Source organism: Pelecanus crispus, chromosome 6 (assembly GCF_030463565.1).
Source record: "Pelecanus crispus isolate bPelCri1 chromosome 6, bPelCri1.pri, whole genome shotgun sequence".
Taxonomy (NCBI): Eukaryota; Metazoa; Chordata; class Aves; order Pelecaniformes; family Pelecanidae; genus Pelecanus; species Pelecanus crispus.
The window spans coordinates 1,643,364-1,667,626 of record NC_134648.1 but is presented as its reverse complement, the minus strand read 5'-3'; the positions used below and the strand labels follow the sequence as shown (position 1 = coordinate 1,667,626).

The 24,263-nt window shown below is 67.0% G+C and overlaps 3 protein-coding genes across 3 annotated transcripts; all 3 read left to right on the top strand.

The window, feature by feature from the left end:
* The first annotated feature begins 1,568 nt into the window (after positions 1 to 1,568).
* LOC142593718 (scavenger receptor cysteine-rich type 1 protein M130-like) lies at positions 1,569 to 5,828 on the top strand. The gene is made up of 13 exons (XM_075712223.1): positions 1,569 to 1,620; positions 1,702 to 2,022; positions 2,114 to 2,431; positions 2,509 to 2,811; positions 2,889 to 3,203; positions 3,402 to 3,710; positions 3,789 to 4,097; positions 4,183 to 4,551; positions 4,680 to 4,799; positions 4,935 to 5,030; positions 5,167 to 5,250; positions 5,399 to 5,533; positions 5,713 to 5,828. The coding sequence occupies exons 1-13, from the start codon at positions 1,569 to 1,571 to the stop codon at positions 5,826 to 5,828; spliced, it is 2,847 nt and encodes a 948-aa protein (XP_075568338.1).
* Positions 5,829 to 10,421: 4,593 nt separating this feature from the next.
* On the top strand, positions 10,422 to 15,112 carry LOC142593717 (antigen WC1.1-like). The gene is made up of 14 exons (XM_075712222.1): positions 10,422 to 10,526; positions 10,778 to 10,883; positions 10,965 to 11,285; positions 11,377 to 11,694; positions 11,772 to 12,074; positions 12,152 to 12,466; positions 12,687 to 12,995; positions 13,074 to 13,382; positions 13,468 to 13,836; positions 13,964 to 14,083; positions 14,219 to 14,314; positions 14,451 to 14,534; positions 14,683 to 14,817; positions 14,997 to 15,112. Exons 1-14 carry the CDS (start codon positions 10,422 to 10,424, stop codon positions 15,110 to 15,112), a joined length of 3,006 nt encoding a protein of 1,001 aa, XP_075568337.1.
* A 4,323-nt stretch (positions 15,113 to 19,435) lies between these two features.
* On the top strand, positions 19,436 to 23,701 carry LOC142593716 (antigen WC1.1-like). Its single transcript, XM_075712219.1, has 13 exons — positions 19,436 to 19,487; positions 19,569 to 19,889; positions 19,981 to 20,298; positions 20,376 to 20,678; positions 20,758 to 21,072; positions 21,276 to 21,584; positions 21,663 to 21,971; positions 22,057 to 22,425; positions 22,553 to 22,672; positions 22,808 to 22,903; positions 23,040 to 23,123; positions 23,272 to 23,406; positions 23,586 to 23,701. The coding sequence occupies exons 1-13, from the start codon at positions 19,436 to 19,438 to the stop codon at positions 23,699 to 23,701; spliced, it is 2,847 nt and encodes a 948-aa protein (XP_075568334.1).
* The last annotated feature ends 562 nt before the right edge of the window (positions 23,702 to 24,263 follow it).

The following is a 24,263-nucleotide window of genomic DNA, read 5'->3' as shown; positions in this document are numbered from 1 at the left end:
GCGCCTTCACTTCCCTGGGGTCAGAGCTCAGCTCATCCTCAGGCTGAACCAAGGAAAATCCCAGGGCCTCGAAGCCATCAGAAATGAACAGGATCTTCTTCTGGTCATCCAGCAGCTTCTCAGCTGGTGCCCATTTGAGACGGCAGCGCTTTGAAACCACGTCTGCCACGCTCGCTTCCTTGGTAAAGGCAAGGTCTTTACAGCCTATGCAGAAGATGTAGTCACACTGCGCGCAGAGGCTCCCTTCCACCCACTCTACCATCACCTTCTTGACTGTCATCGTCTTCCCCATCCCCAGCGCCCCCACCAGCACCACCAACTGCAGCGGTTGCCCATCTTTGTCAGGTTTAAACAGCATCTGCGTGGCAATGGTGATGGTGGCTGGTGTGTTGCTGGCGTCAGCACAGCCGCAGTGGGTGCCCACAGCTTCATGCTCACCTCTGCCCTTCATCCAAGGCTTCCTGGCGATGGTCAGGTGGGTGTAGCGGCTGCTGATGGACAGGTTGTCCCTGAGACAGGAGTTCACTTCTTTGTACCAGCGGAACTCCCTGACCACGTGCTCTCTGTATTTCTGCTTGTACTCTGCGCTGGCGAGAAGCAGAGCCAGTCCCAAGCACAGCCCCGTTCCCCAGGACCTCCTCAGCAGCCCCACCACACTCCCAATACGCCAATGGGACACTTGTTTCAATGCTCAGGGCAAAAAGGACATGGTCTGGGATTATTTTGGGCCTCTGCTCAGTTGAGGGTCTCTTCCTCTTCCCGATGGACCATCCTCATCCATCAAGGCCTGCTTTAACCAGCCTGCAATCCTCACCCACACTGGGAGCAAATGCAATTGCCTGGGGCCACCCGCAGCCTCTGTCCCCCTCTGCTCGTGGCCCTGGGCCCAAAGGCAGCGTGCCTGGGCTCCCGGGGATGCCTCCGCCTGCAAAGTGCTACCAAAGAGGAGCTCTGCAGAGATGTCCTTCATCGCCATGGCAGGAGGAAAGGGTCTGCCCCGCTGGCTGCCGGGTGGTGCTGAGAGCTGGAGGCTCTTCTCCGGGAGCAGAAGGAGCCCGGCAGTAAGTGGGGACAGCAAGAGCAGAGGTCCCTGCATCCCTCCCACTAAGGGGGTCACAGCGGCAGCACTGCAGCTGGCCGGGAAGCTGTGTGCAGTCGATGCCCCTTGTCAGTGCTGAGGGCGGCCCCGTGGAGACTCTGGCAGATTTTGGGGTGAATCCTGTCACCATCAGCACCGTGCTCTTGCCGGGCTCTGGCAGCAGGGTCAGCCCCATGGGGGGATACGCGTGGGAAGGGCCCATGCTCCTCATGGCGGTGGCAGTGGCCTGGGGGGCTGGCTCCCCGCGGGCACATCCGGGCACCGACCCACCGTGGTGAGGTGTGTGACGCCAGAAGCAGAGCCAATCTTCATATTTGGGCACGGAGAAGATTATTGGAGGCTGGGGCCCCGTCAGCTGGGAGATAACCCACCTGATAACAGCTCAAAAGGTTCTGCCACCTCCATTGGCTCCCAGCTGCGGCGCTGCCTATATATCACCCGCCCCGCGCCGGGGGTCTGGGATGTCAGGATGGTGCCGGCCGGGGTGCTGGGGCTGCTCCTGTGTGTGTGGCTCTGCGAGGGTGAGTGTTGGGGCATGGGTCAGCTGTGGGACAGGGACCCCATCCAGCCTGAGGCTGGGCTCAGCACCCTCCTTGCCGCAGGCACCGGGGAGCTGCGGCTGGTGGGCGGCGGCGGGCGCTGTGCCGGGAGGGTGGAGGTGAAGCACGATGGCGAGTGGGGCTCCGTTTGCACCTATGACTTCCACTGGGATGCCGGTTGGGACATTGTGGTGTGCCGTCAGCTGGGCTGTGGGCCAGTGGCCAGGTCGTCCCCCTACGCCCCGTTTGGGCAGGGCACTGGCAGGATCTGGCTCCAGCCCCTCTTCTGCCAGGGCAATGAGGCGATGCTGCAGGACTGTGCCCACTTTGACTGGGGACATCACTTCTGCGGCCATGAGCGGGACGTGGGGGTGACGTGTGCAGGTGAGGTGGGGAGGCTGGCCATGCCGGGACAACCGCTGTGTGCCGGGGCATCCCCCGGCAGGGCTGAGGCCGTGCTGGTGCCCCGGTGCAGAGGCGGTGGAGCTGCGGCTGGCGGCTGGCGGGAGTCCTTGTGCCGGGAGGGTGGAGGTGAAGCTGCGAGGAGTCTGGGGATCGGTGGGAGACCACAGCTGGGACATGGAGGACGCTGAGGTGGTGTGCCAGCAGCTGGGCTGTGGTTCGGCTGCCGGTGCCTACCCTGCCAGCACCCACTTCGGCAAAGGGGACGGCCCCATCAACCTGGCTTGGGTCGAGTGCGTTGGGAGCGAGACTGCGATCTGGGACTGCAAGATCCGTGGCTGGGGACCCTACAACAGCGCTCACAACTTTGACACCGCCGTCATCTGCCAAGGTAGAAGCTGGGTGGTGGGGGACACGCACCGGTCCCGGCACATCCGTCAGCACTGACCCGCGCGCCTCTCCCGGCAGGGTTTGCCCGGCTGGTGGGCGGCGACACTGCCTGCGCCGGGCGGCTGGAGGTGCGTCGGGGCCGAGCGTGGGCCAGCGTCTGCGAGGACACCATGGACATGAAGGCCGCCCAGGTGGTGTGCCGGGAGCTGGGCTGCGGCGTGGCCCTGGCCGTCTCTGGCACCGGCTGGTTTGAGGCGGGACCGGGGCTGCTCTGGGAGGGGGGGTTCGAGTGCAGCGGCACCGAGCCCCTCCTTGCCAGCTGCGCCCGGTGGCCGCCGCGCAGCCAGGCCTGCACCAGCCATGCCAGCATCATCTGCTCCCGTAAGCGCTGGGGCCGCCGGCGGGTGTTGGGGGAGTCCCCACCGCGTCGTCCCCCCCCAACGCCCTTTCTGCCGCAGCCTACACGGCTTTCCGGCTGGCGGACAACAGCTCGGGCTGCGCCGGGCGGGTGGAGGCGGAGGCGGGGGGCACGTGGGGGTCCCTCTGCGCCACCGGCTGGGACCTGCGTGATGCCCACGTCCTCTGCCACCACCTGGGCTGCGGCCCCGCCGCCGCCGTGCCCCCGGGAGGCTCCTTCGGCGGGGGGGACGGGCCGCTGCGGCGCGACGCCTTTGGCTGCGTCGGGAGCGAGCGGCACCCAGGCGAGTGCCCCACGGCGCTGCTGGGGGAGCCCGCCTGCCCCCCCGGCCACGCCGCTGCCGTCAACTGCTCAGGTCTGTATGGCACGTGCCGGGAAAAGCCTGAAGGGGCTTTTGGGACAGCCGAAAAGTTGGGGACGGAGGACACAGGGCCGTTTTGGGGTGAGGGGAGGGCTGAAATGGGGCCCCATCATCCCCTCAGGGCCCCCCGTCCCCTCAGAGCCCCTGCGGTGCTGGTGCGGCAGCCTCACGGCTCACCCGGGGATTTTGCAGGCGTTGCCGCGCCCCTGCGTCTGGTGGAGGGGGAGAGCCGGTGCGATGGGCGTCTGGAGGTTGCCGCAAGGCCCGGGGCCTGGGCCCGCGTGCCGGCGGGGCTGTGGGATGCGCGGCGTGGCAGCGTGGTGTGCCGGCAGCTGGGCTGTGGCGTGCCGGAGAAGGTCTACAGCGTGGCGGGCTCGGGCACTGTGGGGCTGCAGGGGCTGCGGTGTGCCGGCAGCGAGGAGCAGCTGGCCCAGTGCAACGTGCCGCTGACGGCCGCCGCGCCGGCTGTCAGCCGCGAGGAGGTGGCCGTGGTGTGCTCGGGTGAGTGTCCCGGGCAGGGCCGGAGGGTGCCGGCACGGTGAGCGGCCGCCCCAGCCCGGTGCCCTCCGTGCCCTGCAGGCAGCCGGCGGGTGAGGCTGTCGGGCGGCCCCGGGCGCTGCGCCGGGCGGGTGGAGGTCTACGTCAATGGCAGCTGGGGCACCGTGTGCCAGGAAACCTGGGACCTCCGGGACGCCAGCGTCGTCTGCCGCCAGCTGGGCTGCGGAAGGGCGCTGGCGGCACCCGGCTCGGCCCGCTTTGGTCCCGGCACGGGGCCGCTGTGGCCGCATGCCGGCGGCTGTGCCGGGACGGAGGCGTCGCTCTGGGAGTGCCCGGCCTCGGCACAGCACGGCTGCTGGCGCGGTGGCGGGGCGGGAGCCGTCTGCTCAGGTCAGTGCCGTGCGCCCCCAGCTCGGGGAGCAGGGGCAGCGGGATGGCGCGGCCGTGCCGTGACCCCCCGCGCACCCCCTTGCAGAGCAGCTCTCCCTGCGGCTGGCGGGCGGCAGCGGCCGCTGCAGCGGGCACCTGGAGGTGCTCCACAAGGGCACGTGGGGCCGCGTGTGCGCCAACGGCACCAGCCCCGCCACGGCCACCGCCGCCTGCCGGCAGCTGGGCTGCGCGGACGGGGGGAGGCTGGAGGCCGCCCCTGCCCGGGACCCGGCCCCCGCCTGGCTGGCCTGGGTGGGCTGCCAGGAGGGGGCCCGCTGGCTCTGGCGCTGCCCCTCGGCACCCTGGCGCCTGCAGGCCTGCAGCCCCGGCGGGGACGCCCGCGTCGCTTGTGACGAGGACAGTGACGGCACGAGCGGGACGCCCAGCCCGTCCCCGGGGAGCCGCTGCCCGGAGGGTGCCGCTTGCACAGGTAGCTCTGCCCGTGCCGACGGCCCCCCTGCGCCAGGCTGCCTGCAGTGCCCCTGCTCACGCCGCCTGCTCATGTCCCCGCAGGTGTCCCCAGCAGCACCAGCACGGCGGCAGCGGCAGCATCAGGGAGCGTGCCGGTGCCCACGGTCCTGTGCGTGGTGCTGGGGACGCTGCTGTGCCTGGCCCTGGCTGCCCTGGCCGTGCAGGCGTGCCGCGCCCGGGCTCGACGCCGAGGTGGGTGCCAGCGGGTGGGTGTTTGGGGGTGCTGGGGCGGCCCCGCCACGGGACGGCTCAGAGGGTGGGCAGCGGGTGACCCCAGTGCCACCCACGGTCCCCATGGCCCTGGCTGAGCACTGCCCATCATGCCAGGCCCCGGTAGAGCTGCAGATGCTGTCTCCGATGCCGTCTACGAGGAGCTGGACTACACCCTCATGCCCGAGTACCAGGAGGTGCCCAGTCGCTCAGGTCCGTGCAGACCCTCCCCGTGCCTGGCAGCTCTCCCGAAAGATGGGGGTTCTCTGCCCCACGGCCCCATCTGCAGCACCACGTCCCGCTGGTGCAGGCTTTGGTCACCCCCAACGCTCCGTCCTCCCCCCGCCAGGCTCCCTGTCCGAGGGGTCGGTGACGAAGCTGCCGTATTACAGCGGGGACAGCATGAAGGAGAGCGAGCCCAGGGCAGCCCCAGGTAGGAGCTCGGGGGCAGGAACGTGGTCGACAGCAGCAGCCCCAGTGCCACCAGCACATCCCCGGTGGCGTGGCCGGAGCGGGGTGGCACAGCCAGAGCCCTGCCACGGCCTCCGCTTCACTGCCACCCACCCGCGTGCCTGTCCCAGGCCCCCCTGCCCAGCACGGCCCCCCGGATGGCTACGACGATGCCGCCGCCGTGCCACAAGAGTGCCCCGCTCCCAGCGCTGGGGACAGCGCCGACGGGGTGGCACGCAGGAGCTGGGGCTGTGTCCCACCGACAGGTGAGAGGGGCCACAGCCACCCTGTGCCCTGCAGAGCCACCTCCGCCGCAGCTCGGCTGCGCTGGCGGGCAGGCAGCAGGCAGCAAAGCCCCGGGGGCTGCGGCAAGAGCCCAGCCAGGCTCTGGCAGCAGGGGCGCGCAGCAGCCCCATTAAGGCACCAGCCTTTGCTGTCCCCGAAGGTGGCAGCTGCCCCCCGCCAAGTCCCCCAGGAGCCACGAGGGACCCCGCGGCCCAGCCCCCGGGGGACACGCACTATGACGATGTTGGCGTCAGCACCCTGGCCACGGCGCTCTGAGGATGCCCGGGCCACACCGCAGGACTCCCTGGGGACACGGGTGCAGGGGGCTGGGGCTCTGTCCCCACCAACGCGTGGCACACTGTGAATTTCTCTTGTTGTCTATTAAAACGCCAAACTGGCTGGAGACTCCCTTCCAGGGCTGGCACCTCGCTCCCAGGTACATGAGCCATCCCTCAGGGACGTGGGGCAGGAGCCGCAGCCACGCACGCAGCCCTGGGCATGGCGGGGACAGGGGGAAGGACGGGGCAGAGCACAGCGGGATGCCTGGCACTGGCCCCAGGCCCTTTCTTTGGCATCAAACACCCACGCAACTGCTCCCACCGACGGGCGTGGGGAAACGGGAGAGGGAAGGAGCCACTCTGGCTCAGCCCCGACCCCCAGCACACGCAGGCAGGACCGCGGCCCCTGTCCTGCCAGGACAAATCCAGCTCCTCCAGCCAGGGGCTGGTGCCCACCACGGCGGCGAGGTCCTCGCAGCAGCCGCTGCTGAGACGGCAGTACCACAGCCTGCCGGGGACCCGCGCGAAGGACCCTCAGAGCTGCTCCAAGGGCACCGCGGTGCCACCCCACCACGGTGACGGTCCCCAGCCCGCTGCCACTGCTTTCCAGCTCCTCACCCTGGGAGAGGGGGACCGAGGGTCCCTGCCAGCCTGGAGGGACTTCTCTGGGGTACCTGCCCAGCCCTCCGCTCCACCCCGTGGGTTTGGCTGCCTGGGAGATGCCCACGGGTGCCGGGGGGATGCCCAGGGGTGCCGGGGCCACTCACCGCAGCACACGCAGGCGGCAGCTGGGCTGCTGCAGCCCCTCGCAGAGCAGGCGCACGCCGCCGTCGCCCAGCGTGCCGTCGCCCAGCTCCAGCTGGGACAGGCTGGGGTGTTCGGCCAGGAGTACCGCCAGTGCCGCACAGCAGCTCTGCGACAGCCCACACCACTGCAGCCTGCGGGGAGAGCGCAGAGAACGGGTGGGCTCGTCACACCTGCCCGGCTGGTCAGCCAATCAGCACGGAGGGACCACACCCACCCTCTGTATGGCCAATCAGCATGGAGGAACTGCACCAATCCAACCACTGCAGGGCCAATCAGCATGGAGGCACCACACCCACCCACCACCTGGCCAATCAGCATGGAGGAGCGGCACCAATCATAGAATCATGGAATTGTTTAGGTTGGAAAAGACCTTTAAGATCATCCAGTCCAAGCATTGACCCAACCCTACCAAGTCCACCACTAAAGCAGTTAAGGGCAGAGGAATAATTAATCTCATGTTCCTTCACTTGGTGGCTGGATTATTTTTTAATGAAAGTAAAACTAGGAATCATTAAGGTTGGAAAGGATCTCTAGGATCATCAGTGCAACCATCAACCCAACACCACCATGCCCACTAAACCATAGAATAGAATCATAGAATCATAGAATCGTGTAGGTTGGAAAATACTTTAAGATCACCCAGTCCAACCATTAACCTACACTACCAAGTCTACTCTAAGCCAATCAAGGGTAGACCAGACTAAACCATGGCCCAGAGTGCCACATCTACCTGCCTTTTGAACACTTGAAGGGATGGTGACTCCACCACCTCTCTGGGCAGCCTCTTCCAATTCTTGACCACCCTTTCCGTAAAGAATTTTTTCCTAATTTCCAACCTAAACCTCCCCTGATGCAGCTTGAGCCCATTTCCTCTCGTCCTATCGCTAACCACATGGGAGAAGAGCCCAACACCCACCTCACTGCACCCTCCTGTCAGGCAGCTGCAGAGAGCGATAAGGTCTCCCCTCAGACTCCTCTTCTCCAGGCTGAACACCCCCAGCTCCCTCAGCCGCTCCCCACCAGCCCTGTGCTCCACACCCTTCCCCAGCTCCGTTGCCCTTCTCTGGACACGCTCCAGCACCTCAATGTCCTCCTTGTGCTGAGGGGCCCAAAACTGGACACAGGATTCCAGGCGCGGCGTCACCAGTGCAGAGTACAGGGGGACGACCACTTCCCTGCTCCTGCTGGCCACACTGTTCCTGATACAAGCCAGGATGCTGTTGGCCTTGTTGGCCACCTGGGCACACTGCTGGCTCATGTTCAGCCGGCTGTTGACCAACACCCCCAGGTCCTTTTCAGCCAGGCAGCTTTCCAGCCACTCTTCCCCAAGCCTGTAGCGTTGCATGGGCTTGTTGTGACCCAAGGGCAGCACCTGGCACTTGGCCTTGTTGAACCCCATACAACTGGCCTCGGCCCATCGGTCCAGCCTGTCCAGGTCCCTCTGCAGGACCTTCCTACCCTCCAGCAGAAAGACTCCTGCCCAATTTGGTGTCATCTGCAAAATGAACCACCAGCTTCCTTAGGAGAATGCTGTGGGAGACGGTGTCAAAGGCTTTACTAAAGTCCAGGTAGATGACACCCACAGCCTTTCCCTCATCCACTTGGCAGGTCACCAGGTCATAGAAGGAGTTCAGGCTGGTCAAGCAGGACCCGCCTTTCATGAACCCGTGCTGGCTGGGCCTCATCCCCTGGTTGACCTGCACTTGCCTGTTGAGTTCACTCGAGATGAACCTCTCCATAATCTCCCCTGGCACCGAGGTCAGGCTGACAGGCCTGTAGTTCCCTGGATCCTCCTTCCGGACCTTCTTGGAGATGGGTGTCACATTGGCAAGCCTCCAGTTATCTGGGACCTCCCCTGTTAACCAGGACTGCCGATAGATGATGGAAAGTGGCTTGGCAAGCTCCTCTGCCAGCTCCCTCAGTACCCTTGGGTGGATCCCATCCGGCCCCACAGACCTGTGAGTGTCCAGGTAGTGTAGCAGGTCGTTAACTGCTTCCTCCTGGATTATGGGGGCTTTGTTCTGCTCTCCTTCCCTGTCTTCCAGCTGCGGGGGCTGAATACCCTGGGGATAACTGCTCTGGCTATTAAAGACTGAGGCAAAGGCGGCATTGGTACCTCAGCCTTTTCCTCATGCTTGGTGGCAATGTTCCCCCCCCCGCATCCAATAAAGGACGGAGATTCTCCTTGGCTCTCTTTTGGTCGTTAATGTATTTGCAGAAACATTTTTTATTCTCACTTACAACAGTGGCCGGAGTGAGTTCTAGCTGGGCTTTTGCCTTTCTGATTTCCTGTCTGCATGACCTAACGAGATCCCTGTACTCTTCTTGAGTTGCCTGCCCCTTCTTCCAAAGCTGATAAACTCTCTTGTTTTCCCTGAGTCCCGCCAAAAGCTCCCTGTTCAGCCAGGCCAGTCGTCTTCCCAATCCACCCATTGCAGGGTCAATCAGCATGGGGGGACCACACCCACCCACCACCTGGACAAGCAGCATGGAGGAACCACACCACGTAATGCTCACCCTCCAGGCACCGCCCAGGGCTTTGAAGAGCTGTTGGCCTCATGGTGGTGAGCAAGGAGGACTCGGGGAGGACAGTCTTCTTCAACAAGCTCCTCAGGGTGGTTTCCAGCGCCTTCACTTCCCTGGGGTCAGAGCTCAGCTCATCTTCAGGCTGAACCAAGGAACATCACAGGGCCTCGAAGCCATCAGAAAGGAACAGGACCTTCTTCTGGTCATCCAGCAGCTTCTCAGCTGGTGCCCATTTGAGACGGCAGCGCTTTGAAACCACGTCTGCTACACTCGCTTCCTTGGTAAAGGCAAGGTCTTTACAGCCTATGCAGAAGATGTAGTCACACTGCGCGCAGAGGCTCCCTTCCACCCACTCTACCATCTCCTTTTTGACCGTCATCGTCTTCCCCATCCCCAGCGCCCCCACCAGCACCACCAACTGCAGCGGTTGCCCATCTTTGTCAGGTTTAAACAGCATCTGCGTGGCAATGGTGATGGTGGCTGGTGTGTTGCTGGCGTCAGCACAGCCGCAGTGGGTGCCCACAGCTTCATGCTCACCTCTGCCCTTCATCCAAGGCGTCCTGGTGATGGTCAGGTGAGTGTAGCGGCTGCTGATGGACAGGTTGTCCCTGAGACAGGAGTTCACTTCTTTGTACCAGCGGAACTCCCTGACCACGTCCTCTCTGTATTTCTGCTTGTACTCTGCGCTGGCGAGAAGCAGAGCCAGTCCCAAGCACAGCCCCGTTCCCCAGGACCTCCTCAGCAGCCCCACCGCACTCCCAATACGCCAATGGGACACTTGTTTCAAAGCTCAGGGCAAAAAGGACATGGTCTGGGATTATTTTGGGCCTCTGCTCAGTTGAGGGTCTCTTCCCCTCTCCTGATGGACCATCCTCATCCATCAAGGCCTGCTTTAACCAGCCTGCAATCCTCACCCACCCTGGGAGCAAATGCAATTGCCTGGGGCCACCCGCAGCCTCTGTCCCCCTCTGCTCGTGGCCCTGGGCCCAAAGGCAGCGTGCCTGGGCTCCCGGGGATGCCTCCGCCTGCAAAGTGCTACCAAAGAGGAGCTCTGCAGAGATGTCCTTCATCGCCATGGCAGGAGGAAAGGGTCTGCCCCGCTGGCTGCCGGGCGGTGCTGAGAGCTGGAGGCTCTTCTCCGGGAGCAGAAGGAGCCCGGCAGTAAGTGGGGACAGCAAGAGCAGAGGTCCCTGCATCCCTCCCACTAAGGGGGTCACAGCGGCAGCACTGCAGCTGGCCGGGAAGCTGTGTGCGGTCGATGCCCCTTGTCAGTGCTGAGGGCGGCCCCGTGGAGACTCTGGCAGATTTTGGGGTGAATCCTGTCACCATCAGCACCGTGCTCTTCCTGGGCTCTGGCAGCAGGGTCAGCCCCATGGGGGGACACGCGTGGGAAGGGCCCATGCTCCTCATGGCGGTGGCAGTGGCCTGGGGGGCTGGCTCCCCGCGGGCACATCCGGGCACCGACCCACCGTGGTGAGGTGTGTGACGCCAGAAGCAGAGCCAATCTTCATATTTGGGCACGGAGAAGATTATTGGAGGCTGGGGCCTCGTCAGCTGGGAGATAACCCACCTGATAACAGCTCAAAAGGTTCTGCCACCTCCATTGGCTCCCAGCTGCAGTGCTACCTATATATCACCCGCCCCGCGCCGGGGGTCTGGGATGTCAGGATGGTGCTGGTCGGGGTGCTGGGGCTGTTCCTGTGTGTGTGGCTCTGCGAAGGTGAGTGTTGGGGCAGGGGTCAGCTGTGGGGCAGGGACTCCATCCAGCCCGAGGCCGGGCTCAGCACCGTCCTTGCCGCAGGCACCGGGCAGCTGCGGCTGGTGGGCGGCGGCGGGCGCTGTGCCGGGAGGGTGGAGGTGAAGCACGATGGCGAGTGGGGCTCCGTCTGCAACTACAACTTCGACTTAGAAGCCCGTTGGGCCACTGTGGTGTGCCGGCAGCTTGGCTGTGGCCCAGTGGCCAGATCGTTCCCCTACGCCCCGTTTGGGCAGGGCACCGGCAGGATCTGGCTCCAGCCCTTCTTCTGCCGGGGTGATGAGGTGATGCTGCAGGACTGTCCCCACTTTGGCTGGGGACAGCACTTCTGCGGCCATGAGTGGGACCTGGGGGTGACCTGCGCAGGTGAGGTGGGGAGGCTGGCCATGCCGGGACGACCGCCGTCTGCCGGGGCATCCCCTGGCAGGGCTGAGGCCGTGCTGGTGCCCTGGTGCAGAGGCGGTGGAGCTGCGGCTGGCGGCTGGTGGGAGTCCTTGTGCCGGGAGGGTGGAGGTGAAGCTGCGGGGAAGCTGGGGATCGGTGGCAGATCGCGAATGGGACATGGAGGACGCCGAGGTGGTGTGCCAGCAGCTGGGCTGTGGCTCGGCTGCCGGTGCCTACCCTGCCAGCACCCGCTTCGGAAAAGGGGACGGCGCCCTCAGCCTGGCTGTGATCAACTGTGTTGGGAATGAGGCTGCGATCTGGGACTGCAAGATCCATGTCTGGGGACCCTACAATGGCACTCACAACTTTGACACCGCCGTCATCTGCCAAGGTAGGAGCTGGGTGATGGGGGACACGCACCGGTCCCGGCACATCCGTCAGCACTGACCCGTGCGCCTCTCCCGGCAGGGTTTGCCCGGCTGGTGGGCGACGACACTGCCTGCGCCGGGCGGCTGGAGGTGCGTCGGGGCCGAGCGTGGGCCAGCGTCTGCGAGGACGCCATGGACATGAAGGCCGCCCAGGTGGTGTGCCGGGAGCTGGGCTGCGGCGTGGCCCTGGCCGTCTCTGGCACCGGCTGGTTTGAGGCGGGACCGGGGCTGCTCTGGGAGGGGGGGTTCGAGTGCAGCGGCACCGAGCCCCTCCTTGCCAGCTGCGCCCGGCGGCCGCCGCGCAGCCAGGCCTGCACCAGCCATGCCAGCATCATCTGCTCCCGTAAGCGCTGGGGCCGCCGGTGGGTGTTGGGGGAGTCCCCACCGCGTCGTCCCCCCCCAACGCCCTTTCTGCCGCAGCCTACACGGCTTTCCGGCTGGCGGACAAGAGCTCGGGCTGCACCGGGCGGGTGGAGGCGGAGGCGGGGGGCACGTGGGGGTCCCTCTGCGCCACCGGCTGGGACCTGCGCGACGCCCACGTCCTCTGCCACCACCTGGGCTGCGGCCCCGCCGCCGCCGTGCCCCCGGGAGGCTCCTTCGGCGGGGGGCACGGGCCGCTGCGGCGCGACGCCTTTGGCTGCGTCGGGAGCGAGCGGCACCCAGGCGAGTGCCCCACGGCGCTGCTGGGGGAGCCCGCCTGCCCCCCCGGCCACGCCGCTGCCGTCAACTGCTCAGGTCTGTATGGCACGTGCCGGGAAAAGCCTGAAGGGGCTTTTGGGACAGCCGAAAAGTTGGGGACAGAGGACACAGGGCCGTTTTGGGGTGAGGGGAGGGCTGAAATGGGACCCCCCCATCCCCTCAGGGCCCCCCATCCCCTCAGGGCCCCCCATCCCTCAGGTCCCCTACGGTGCTGGTGCGGCAGCCTCACGGCACCGCACCGCCGGGCATTTTGCAGGCGTTGCCGCACCCCTGCGTCTGGTGGAGGGGGAGAGCCGGTGCGATGGGCGTCTGGAGGTTGCCGCAAGGCCCGGGGCCTGGGCCCGCGTGCCGGCGGGGCTGTGGGATGCGCGGCGTGGCAGCGTGGTGTGCCGGCAGCTGGGCTGTGGCGTGCCGGAGAAGGTCTACAGCGTGGCAGGCTCGGGCACTGTGGGGCTGCAGGGGCTGCGGTGTGCCGGCAGCGAGGAACAGCTGGCCCAGTGCAACGTGTCAGGGACGGCCGCCGCGCCGGCCGTCAGCCGCGAGGAGGTGGCCGTGGTGTGCTCGGGTGAGTGTCCCGGGCAGGGCCGGAGGGTGCCGGCACGGTGAGCGGCCGCCCCAGCCCGGTGCCCTCCGTGCCCTGCAGGCAGCCGGCGGGTGAGGCTGTCGGGCGGCCCCGGGCGCTGCGCCGGGCGGGTGGAGGTCTACGTCAATGGCAGCTGGGGCACCGTGTGCCAGGAAACCTGGGACCTCCGGGACGCCAGCGTCGTCTGCCGCCAGCTGGGCTGCGGAAGGGCGCTGGCGGCACCCGGCTCGGCCCGCTTTGGTCCCGGCACGGGGCCGCTGTGGCCGCATGCCGGCGGCTGTGCCGGGACGGAGGCGTCGCTCTGGGAGTGCCCGGCCTCGGCACAGCACGGCTGCCGGCGCGGTGGCGGGGCGGGAGCCGTCTGCTCAGGTCAGTGCCGTGCGCCCCCAGCTCGGGGAGCAGGGGCAGCGGGATGGCGCGGCCGTGCCGTGACCCCCCGCGCACCCCCTTGCAGAGCAGCTCTCCCTGCGGCTGGCGGGCGGCAGCGGCCGCTGCAGCGGGCACCTGGAGGTGCTCCACAAGGGCACGTGGGGCCGCGTGTGCGCCAACGGCACCAGCCCCGCCACGGCCACCGCCGCCTGCCGGCAGCTGGGCTGCGGGGATGGGGGGAGGCTGGAGGCCGCCCCTGCCCGGGACCCGGCCCCCGCCTGGCTGGCCTGGGTGGGCTGCCAGGAGGGGGCCCGCTGGCTCTGGCGCTGCCCTTCGGCACCCTGGCGCCTGCAGGCCTGCAGCCCCGGCGGGGACGCCCGCGTCGCTTGTGACGAGGACAGTGACGGCACGAGCGGGACGCCCAGCCCGTCCCCGGGGAGCCGCTGCCCGGAGGGTGCCGCTTGCACAGGTAGCTCTGCCCGTGCCGCTGGCCCCCCGCGCCAGGCTGCCCGCAGTGCCCCTGCTCACGCCGCCTGCTCATGTCCCCGCAGGTGTCCCCAGCAGCACCAGCACGGCGGCAGCGGCAGCATCAGGGAGCGTGCCGGTGCCCACGGTCCTGTGCGTGGTGCTGGGGACGCTGCTGTGCCTGGCCCTGGCTGCCCTGGCCGTGCAGGCGTGCCGTGCCCGGGCTCAGCGCCGAGGTGGGTGCCGGCGGGTGGGTGTTTGGGGGTGCTGGGGCGGCCCTGCCACGGGACGGCTCAGAGGGTGGGCAGCGGGTGACCCCAGTGCCACCCACGGTCCCCATGGCCCTGGCTGAGCACTGCCCATCATGCCAGGCCCCGGTAGAGCTGCAGACGCCGTCTCCGATGCTGTCTACGAGGAGCTGGACTACACCCTCATGCCCGAGTACCAGGAGGTGCCCAGTCGCTCAGGTCCGTGCAGACCCTCCCCGTGCCTGGCAGCTCTCCCGAAAGATGGGGGGTGTCTGCCCCACGGCCCCATCTGCAGCACCGCGTCCCGCTGGTGCAGGCTTTGGTCACCCCCAACGCTCCGTCCTCCCCCCGCCAGGCTCCCTGTCCGAGGGGTCGGTGACGAAGCTGCCGTATTACACCGGGGACAGCATGGAGGAGAGCGAGCCCAGGGCAGCCCCAGGTAGGAGCCCGGGGGCAGGAACGTGGGCGACAGCAGCAGCCCCACTGCCACCAGCATATCCCCGGTGGCGTGGCCGGAGTGGGGTGGCACAGCCAGAGCCCTGCCACGGCCTCTGCTTCACTGCCACCCACCCGCGTGCCTGTCCCAGGCCCCCCTGCCCAGCACGGCCCCCCGGATGGCTACGACGATGCCGCCGCCGTGCCACAAGAGTGCCCCGCTCCCAGCGCTGGGGACAGCGCCGACGGGGTGGCACGCAGGAGCTGGGGCTGTGTCCCACCCACAGGTGAGAGGGGCCACAGCCACCCTGTGCCCTGCAGAGCCACCTCCGCCGCAGCTCGGCTGCGCTGGCGGGCAGGCAGCAGGCAGCAAAGCCCCGGGGGCTGCGGCAAGAGCCCAGCCAGGCTCTGGCAGCAGGGACGCGCAGCAGCCCCATTAAGGCACCAGCCTTTGCTGTCCCCGAAGGTGGCAGCTGCCCCCCGCCAAGTCCCCCAGGAGCCACGAGGGACCCCGCGGCCCAGCCCCCGGGGGACACACACTATGACGATGTTGGCGTCAGCACCCTGGCCACGGCGCTCTGAGGATGCCCGGGCCACACCGCAGGACTCCCTGGGGACACGGGTGCAGGGGGCTGGGGCTCTGTCCCCACCAACGCGTGGCTCACTGTGAATTTCTCTTGTTGTCTATTAAAACGCCAAACTGGCTGGAGACTCCCTTCCAGGGCTGGCACCTCGCTCCCAGGTACATGAGCCATCCCTCAGGGACGTGGGGCAGGAGCCGCAGCCACGCACGCAGCCCTGGGCATGGCGGGGACAGGGGGAAGGACGGGGCAGAGCACAGCGGGATGCCTGGCACTGGCCCCAGGCCCTTTCTTTGGCATCAAACACCCACGCAACTGCTCCCACCGACGGGCGTGGGGAAACGGGAGAGGGAAGGAGCCACTCTGGCTCAGCCCCGACCCCCAGCACACGCAGGCAGGACCGCGGCCCCTGTCCTGCCAGGACAAATCCAGCTCCTCCAGCCAGGGGCTGGTGCCCACCACGGCGGCGAGGTCCTCGCAGCAGCCGCTGCTGAGGCGGCAGTACCACAGCCTGCCGGGGACCCGCGCGAAAGACCCTCAGAGCTGCTCCAAGGGCCCCGCGGTGCCACCCCACCACGGTGACGGTCCCCAGCCTGCTGCCACTGCTTTCCAGATCCTCACCCTGGGAGAGGGGGACCGAGGGTCCCTGCCAGCCTGGAGGGACTTCTCTGGGGTACCTGCCCAGCCCTCCGCTCCACCCCGTGGGTTTGGCTGCCTGGGAGATGCCCACGGGTGCCGGGGGGATGCCCAGGGGTGCCGGGGCCACTCACCGCAGCACACGCAGGCGGCAGCTGGGCTGCTGCAGCCCCTCGCAGAGCAGGCGCACGCCGCCGTCGCCCAGCGTGCCGTCGCCCAGCTCCAGCTGGGACAGGCTGGGGTGTTCGGCCAGGAGCGCCGCCAGTGCCGCACAGCAGCTCTGCGACAGCCCGCACCACTGCAGCCTGCGGGGAGAGCGCAGAGAACGGGTGGGCTCGTCACACCTGCCTGGCTGGTCAGCCAATCAGCATGGAGGGACCACACCCACCCTCTGTATGGCCAATCAGCATGGAGGAACTGCACCAATCCAACCACTGCAGGGCCAATCAGCATGGAAGCACCACACCCACCCACAACCTGGCCAATCAGCATGGAGGAACGGCACCAATCATAGACTCATGGAATTGTTTAGGTTGGAAAAGACCTTTAAGATCATCCAGTCCAAGCATTGACCTAACACTACCAAGGCCACCACTAAAGCAGATAAGGACAGAGGAATAATTAATCTCATGTTTCCTCGCTTGGTGGCTTGATTATTTTTTTAAAAAGTAAAAGTAGGAATCATTAAAGTTGGAAAGGATCTTTAAGATCCTCACTCCAACCATCAACCCAACACCCCCATGCCCACTAAACCATGGCCCAAAGTGCCACGTCTGCCCGTTTTTGGAACACCCCCAGGGATGGGGACTCCACCACTCCACTCCCTTCTCTGGACACGCTCCAGCACCTCAATGTCCTCCTTGTACTGAGGGGCCCAAAACTGGACACAGCATTCCAGGTGCAGCCTCACCAGTGCCAAGTACAGGGGGACGACCACTTCCCTGCTCCTGCTGGCCACACTGTTCCTGATACAAGCCAGGATGCTGTTGGCCTTCTTGGCCACCTGGGCACACTGCTGGCTCATGTTCAGCCGGCTGTCGACCAACACCCCCAGGTCCTTTTCGGCCGGGCAGCTTTCCAGCCACTCCTCCCCAAGCCTGTAGCGTTGCATGGGCTTGTTGTGAGCCAAGTGCAGCACCTGGCACTTGGCCTTGTTGAACCCCATACAACTGGCCTCGGCCCATCGATCCAGCCTGACCAGGTCCCTCTGTAGGACCTCCCTACCCTCGAGCAGAACAACTCCTGCCCAATTTGGTGTCATCTGCAAAATGAACCGCTAGCTTCCTTAGGAGAATGCTGTGGGAGACAGTGTCAAAGGCTTTGCTAAAGTCCAGGTAGATGACACCCACAGCCTTTCCCTCATCCACTTGGCACGTCACCAGGTCATAGAAGGAGTTCAGGCTGGTCAAGCAGGACCCGCCTTTCATGAACCCGTGCTGGCTGGGCCTCATCCCCTGGTTGACCTGCACTTGCCTGTTGAGCGCACTCAAGATGAACTGCTCCATAATCTCCCCTGGCACTGAGGTCAGGCTGACAGGCCTGTAGTTCCCTGGGTCCTCCTTCCGGACCTTCTTGGAGATGGGTGTCACATTGGCAAGCCTCCAGTTATCTGGGACCTCCCCTGTTAACCAGGACTGCTGATAGATGATGGAAAGTGGCTTGGCAAGCTCCTCCGCCAGCTCCCTCAGTACCCTTGGGTGGATCCCGTCTGGCCCCACAGACCTGTGAGTGTCCAGGTGGTGTAGCAGGTCGTTAACTGCTTCCTCCTGGATTATGGGGGCTTTGTTCTGCTCTCCTTCCCTGTCTTCCAGCTGCGGGGGCTGAATACCCTGGGGATAACTGCTCTGGCTATTAAATACTGAGGCAAAGGCGGCATTGGTACCTCAGCCTTTTCCTCATGCTTGGTGGCAATGTCGCACCAAAAGCTCCCTGTTCAGCCAGGCCGGTCGTCTTCCCGATCAACCCATTGCAGGGTCAAGCAGCATGGGGGGACCACACCACGTAATACTCACCCTCCAGGCACCGCCCAGGGCTTTGAAGAGCTGTTGGCCTCATGGTGGTGAGCAAGGAGGACTCGGGGAGGACAGTCTTCTTCAACAAGCTCCTCAGGGTGGTTTCCAGCGCCTTCACTTCCCTGGGGTCAGAGCTCAGCTCATCCTCAGGCTGAACCAAGGAAAATCCCAGGGCCTCGAAGCCATCAGAAATGAACAGGACCTTCTTCTGGTCATCCAGCAGCTTCTCAGCTGGTGCCCATTTGAGACGGCAGCGCTTTGAAACCACGTCTGCCACGCTCGCTTCCTTGGTAAAGGCAAGGTCTTTACAGCCTATGCAGAAGATGTAGTCACACTGCGCGCAGAGGCTCCCTTCCACCCACTCTACCATCACCTTCTTGACCGTCATCGTCTTCCCCATCCCCAGCGCCCCCACCAGCACCACCAACTGCAGCGGTTGCCCATCTTTGTCAGGTTTAAACAGCATCTGCGTGGCAATGGTGATGGTGGCTGGTGTGTTGCTGGCGTCAGCACAGCCGCAGTGGGTGCCCACAGCTTCATGCTCACCTCTGCCCTTCATCCAAGGCTTCCTGGCGATGGTCAGGTGGGTGTAGCGGCTGCTGATGGACAGGTTGTCCCTGAGACAGGAGTTCACTTCTTTGTACCAGCGGAACTCCCTGACCACGTGCTCTCTGTATTTCTGCTTGTACTCTGCGCTGGCGAGAAGCAGAGCCAGTCCCAAGCACAGCCCCGTTCCCCAGGACCTCCTCAGCAGCCCCACCACACTCCCAATACGCCAATGGGACACTTGTTTCAATGCTCAGGGCAAAAAGGACATGGTCTGGGATTATTTTGGGCCTCTGCTCAGTTGAGGGTCTCTTCCTCTTCCCGATGGACCATCCTCATCCATCAAGGCCTGCTTTAACCAGCCTGCAATCCTCACCCACACTGGGAGCAAATGCAATTGCCTGGGGCCACCCGCAGCCTCTGTCCCCCTCTGCTCGTGGCCCTGGGCCCAAAGGCAGCGTGCCTGGGCTCCCGGGGATGCTTCCACCTGCAAAGTGCTACCAAACAAAAGCTCTGCAGAGATGTCCTTCATTGCCATGGCAGGAGGAAAGGGTCTGCCCCGCTGGCTGCCGGGTGGTGCTGAGAGCTGGAGGCTCTTCTCCGGGAGCAGAAGGAGCCCGGCAGTAAGTGGGGACAGCAAGAGCAGAGGTCCCTGCATCCCTCCCACTAAGGGGGTCACAGCGGCAGCACTGCAGCTGGCCGGGGAGCTGTGTGCAGTCGATGCCCCTTGTCAGTGCTGAGGGCGGCCCCGTGGAGACTCTGGCAGATTTTGGGGTGAATCCTGTCACCATCAGCACCGTGCTCTTGCCGGGCTCTGGCAGCAGGGTCAGCCCCATGGGGGGATACGCGTGGGAAGGGCCCATGCTCCTCATGGCGGTGGCAGTGGCCTGGGGGGCTGGCTCCCCGCGGGGACATCCGGGCACCGACCCACCGTGGTGAGGTGTGTGACGCCAGAAGCAGAGCCAATCTTCATATTTGGGCACGGAGAAGATTATTGGAGGCTGGGGCCCCGTCAGCTGGGAGATAACCCACCTGATAACAGCTCAAAAGGTTCTGCCACCTCCATTGGCTCCCAGCTGCGGCGCTGCCTATATATCACCCGCCCCGCGCCGGGGGTCTGGGATGTCAGGATGGTGCCGGCCGGGGTGCTGGGGCTGCTCCTGTGTGTGTGGCTCTGCGAGGGTGAGTGTTGGGGCATGGGTCAGCTGTGGGACAGGGACCCCATCCAGCCTGAGGCTGGGCTCAGCACCCTCCTTGCCGCAGGCACCGGGGAGCTGCGGCTGGTGGGCGGCGGCGGGCGCTGTGCCGGGAGGGTGGAGGTGAAGCACGATGGCGAGTGGGGCTCCGTTTGCACCTATGACTTCCACTGGGATGCCGGTTGGGACATTGTGGTGTGCCGTCAGCTGGGCTGTGGGCCAGTGGCCAGGTCGTCCCCCTACGCCCCGTTTGGTCAGGGCACTGGCAGGATCTGGCTCCAGCCCCTCTTCTGCCAGGGCAATGAGGCGATGCTGCAGGACTGTGCCCACTTTGACTGGGGACATCACTTCTGCGGCCATGAGCGGGACGTGGGGGTGACGTGTGCAGGTGAGGTGGGGAGGCTGGCCATGCCGGGACAACCGCTGTGTGCCGGGGCATCCCCCGGCAGGGCTGAGGCCGTGCTGGTGCCCCGGTGCAGAGGCGGTGGAGCTGCGGCTGGCGGCTGGCGGGAGTCCTTGTGCCGGGAGGGTGGAGGTGAAGCTGCGAGGAGTCTGGGGATCGGTGGGAGACCACAGCTGGGACATGGAGGACGCTGAGGTGGTGTGCCAGCAGCTGGGCTGTGGTTCGGCTGCCGGTGCCTACCCTGCCAGCACCCACTTCGGCAAAGGGGACGGCCCCATCAACCTGGCTTGGGTCGAGTGCGTTGGGAGCGAGACTGCGATCTGGGACTGCAAGATCCGTGGCTGGGGACCCTACAACAGCGCTCACAACTTTGACACCGCCGTCATCTGCCAAGGTAGAAGCTGGGTGGTGGGGGACACGCACCGGTCCCGGCACATCCGTCAGCACTGACCCGCGCGCCTCTCCCGGCAGGGTTTGCCCGGCTGGTGGGCGGCGACACTGCCTGCGCCGGGCGGCTGGAGGTGCGTCGGGGCCGAGCGTGGGCCAGCGTCTGCGAGGACGCCATGGACATGAAGGCCGCCCAGGTGGTGTGCCGGGAGCTGGGCTGCGGCGTGGCCCTGGCCGTCTCTGGCACCGGCTGGTTTGAGGCGGGACCGGGGCTGCTCTGGGAGGGGGGGTTCGAGTGCAGCGGCACCGAGCCCCTCCTTGCCAGCTGCGCCCGGCGGCCGCCGCGCAGCCAGGCCTGCACCAGCCATGCCAGCATCATCTGCTCCCGTAAGCGCTGGGGCCGCCGGTGGGTGTTGGGGGAGTCCCCACCGCGTCGTCCCCCCCCCCAACGCCCTTTCTGCCGCAGCCTACACGGCTTTCCGGCTGGCGGACAACAGCTCGGGCTGCGCCGGGCGGGTGGAGGCGGAGGCGGGGGGCACGTGGGGGTCCCTCTGCGCCACCGGCTGGGACCTGCGTGATGCCCACGTCCTCTGCCACCACCTGGGCTGCGGCCCCGCCGCCGCCGTGCCCCCGGGAGGCTCCTTCGGCGGGGGGGACGGGCCGCTGCGGCGCGACGCCTTTGGCTGCGTCGGGAGCGAGCGGCACCCAGGCGAGTGCCCCACGGCGCTGCTGGGGGAGCCCGCCTGCCCCCCCGGCCACGCCGCTGCCGTCAACTGCTCAGGTCTGTATGGCACGTGCCGGGAAAAGCCTGAAGGGGCTTTTGGGACAGCCGAAAAGTTGGGGACGGAGGACACAGGGCCGTTTTGGGGTGAGGGGAGGGCTGAAATGGGGCCCCATCATCCCCTCAGGGCCCCCCGTCCCCTCAGAGCCCCTGCGGTGCTGGTGCGGCAGCCTCACGGCACCGCACCGCCGGGCATTTTGCAGGCGTTGCCGCGCCCCTGCGTCTGGTGGAGGGGGAGAGCCGGTGCGATGGGCGTCTGGAGGTTGCCGCAAGGCCCGGGGCCTGGGCCCGCGTGCCGGCGGGGCTGTGGGATGCGCGGCGTGGCAGCGTGGTGTGCCGGCAGCTGGGCTGTGGCGTGCCGGAGAAGGTCTACAGCGTGGCGGGCTCGGGCACTGTGGGGCTGCAGGGGCTGCGGTGTGCCGGCAGCGAGGAGCAGCTGGCCCAGTGCAACGTGTCGGGGACGGCCGCCGCGCCGGCCGTCAGCCGCGAGGAGGTGGCCGTGGTGTGCTCGGGTGAGTGTCCCGGGCAGGGCCGGAGGGTGCCGGCACGGTGAGCGGCCGCCCCAGCCCGGTGCCCTCCGTGCCCTGCAGGCAGCCGGCGGGTGAGGCTGTCGGGCGGCCCCGGGCGCTGCGCCGGGCGGGTGGAGGTCTACGTCAATGGGAGCTGGGGCACCGTGTGCCAGGAAACCTGGGACCTCCTGGACGCCAGCGTCGTCTGCCGCCAGCTGGGCTGCGGAAGGGCGCTGGCGGCACCCGGCTCGGCCCGCTTTGGTCCCGGCACGGGGCCGCTGTGGCCGCATGCCGGCGGCTGTGCCGGGACGGAGGTGTCGCTCTGGGAGTGCCCGGCCTCGGCACAGCACGGCTGCCGGCGCGGTGGCGGGGCGGGAGCCGTCTGCTCAGGTCAGTGCCGTGCGCCCCCAGCTCGGGGAGCAGGGGCAGCGGGATGGCGCGGCCGTGCCGTGACCCCCCGCGCACCCCCTTGCAGAGCAGCTCTCCCTGCGGCTGGCGGGCGGCAGCGGCCGCTGCAGCGGGCACCTGGAGGTGCTCCACAAGGGCACGTGGGGCCGCGTGTGCGCCAACGGCACCAGCCCCGCCACGGCCACCGCCGCCTGCCGGCAGCTGGGCTGCGGGGACGGGGGGAGGCTGGAGGCCGCCCCTGCCCGGGACCCGGCCCCCGCCTGGCTGGCCTGGGTGGGCTGCCAGGAGGGGGCCCGCTGGCTCTGGCGCTGCCCCTCGGCACCCTGGCGCCTGCAGGCCTGCAGCCCCGGCGGGGACGCCCTCGTCGCTTGTGACGAGGACAGTGACGGCACGAGCGGGACGCCCAGCCCGTCCCCGGGGAGCCGCTGCCCGGAGGGTGCCGCTTGCACAGGTAGCTCTGCCCGTGCCGCTGGCCCCCCGCGCCAGGCTGCCCGCAGTGCTCCTGCTCACGCCGCCTGCTCATGTCCCCGCAGGTGTCCCCAGCAGCACCAGCGCGGCGGCAGCAGCAGCATCGGGGAGCGTGCCGGTGCCCACGGTCCTGTGCGTGGTGCTGGGGACGCTGCTGTGCCTGGCCCTGGCTGCCCTGGCCGTGCAGGCGTGCCGCGCCCGGGCTCGACGCCGAGGTGGGTGCCGGCGGGTGGGTGTTTGGGGGTGCTGGGGCGGCCCCGCCACGGGACGGCTCAGAGGGTGGGCAGCGGGTGACCCCAGTGCCACCCACGGTCCCCATGGCCCTGGCTGAGCACTGCCCATCATGCCAGGCCCCGGTAGAGCTGCAGATGCTGTCTCCGATGCCGTCTACGAGGAGCTGGACTACACCCTCATGCCCGAGTACCAGGAGGTGCCCAGTCGCTCAGGTCCGTGCAGACCCTCCCCGTGCCTGGCAGCTCTCCGGAAAGATGGGGGTTCTCTGCCCCACGGCCCCATCTGCAGCACCACGTCCCGCTGGTGCAGGCTTTGGTCACCCCCAACGCTCCGTCCTCCCCCCGCCAGGCTCCCTGTCCGAGGGGTCGGTGACGAAGCTGCCGTATTACAGCGGGGACAGCATGAAGGAGAGCGAGCCCAGGGCAGCCCCAGGTAGGAGCTCGGGGGCAGGAACGTGGTCGACAGCAGCAGCCCCAGTGCCACCAGCACATCCCCGGTGGCGTGGCCGGAGCGGGGTGGCACAGCCAGAGCCCTGCCACGGCCTCCGCTTCACTGCCACCCACCCGCGTGCCTGTCCCAGGCCCCCCTGCCCAGCACGGCCCCCCGGATGGCTACGACGATGCCGCCGCCGTGCCACAAGAGTGCCCCGCTCCCAGCGCTGGGGACAGCGCCGACGGGGTGGCACGCAGGAGCTGGGGCTGTGTCCCACCCACAGGTGAGAGGGGCCACAGCCACCCTGTGCCCTGCAGAGCCACCTCCGCCGCAGCTCGGCTGCGCTGGCGGGCAGGCAGCAGGCAGCAAAGCCCCGGGGGCTGCGGCAAGAGCCCAGCCAGGCTCTGGCAGCAGGGACGCGCAGCAGCCCCATTAAGGCACCAGCCTTTGCTGTCCCCGAAGGTGGCAGCTGCCCCCCGCCAAGTCCCCCAGGAGCCACGAGGGACCCCGCGGCCCAGCCCCCGGGGGACACACACTATGACGATGTTGGCGTCAGCACCCTGGCCACGGCGCTCTGAGGATGCCCGGGCCACACCGCAGGACTCCCTGGGGACACGGGTGCAGGGGGCTGGGGCTCTGTCCCCACCAACGCGTGGCACACTGTGAATTTCTCTTGTTGTCTATTAAAACGCCAAACTGGCTGGAGACTCCCTTCCAGGGCTGGCACCTCGCTCCCAGGTACATGAGCCATCCCTCAGGGACGTGGGGCAGGAGCCGCAGCCACGCACGCAGCCCTGGGCATGGCGGGGACAGGGGGAAGGACGGGGCAGAGCACAGCGGGATGCCTGGCACTGGCCCCAGGCCCTTTCTGTGGCATCAAACACCCACGCAACTGCTCCCACCGACGGGCGTGGGGAAACGGGAGAGGGAAGGAGCCAGTCTGGCTCAGCCCCGACCCCCAGCACACGCAGGCAGGACCGCGGCCCCTGTCCCGCCAGGACAAATCCAGCTCCTCCAGCCAGGGGCTGGTGCCCACCACGGCGGCGAGGTCCTCACAGCAGCCGCTGCTGAGGCGGCAGTACCACAGCCTGCCGGGGACCCGCGCGAAAGACCCTCAGAGCTGCTCCAAGGGCACCGCGG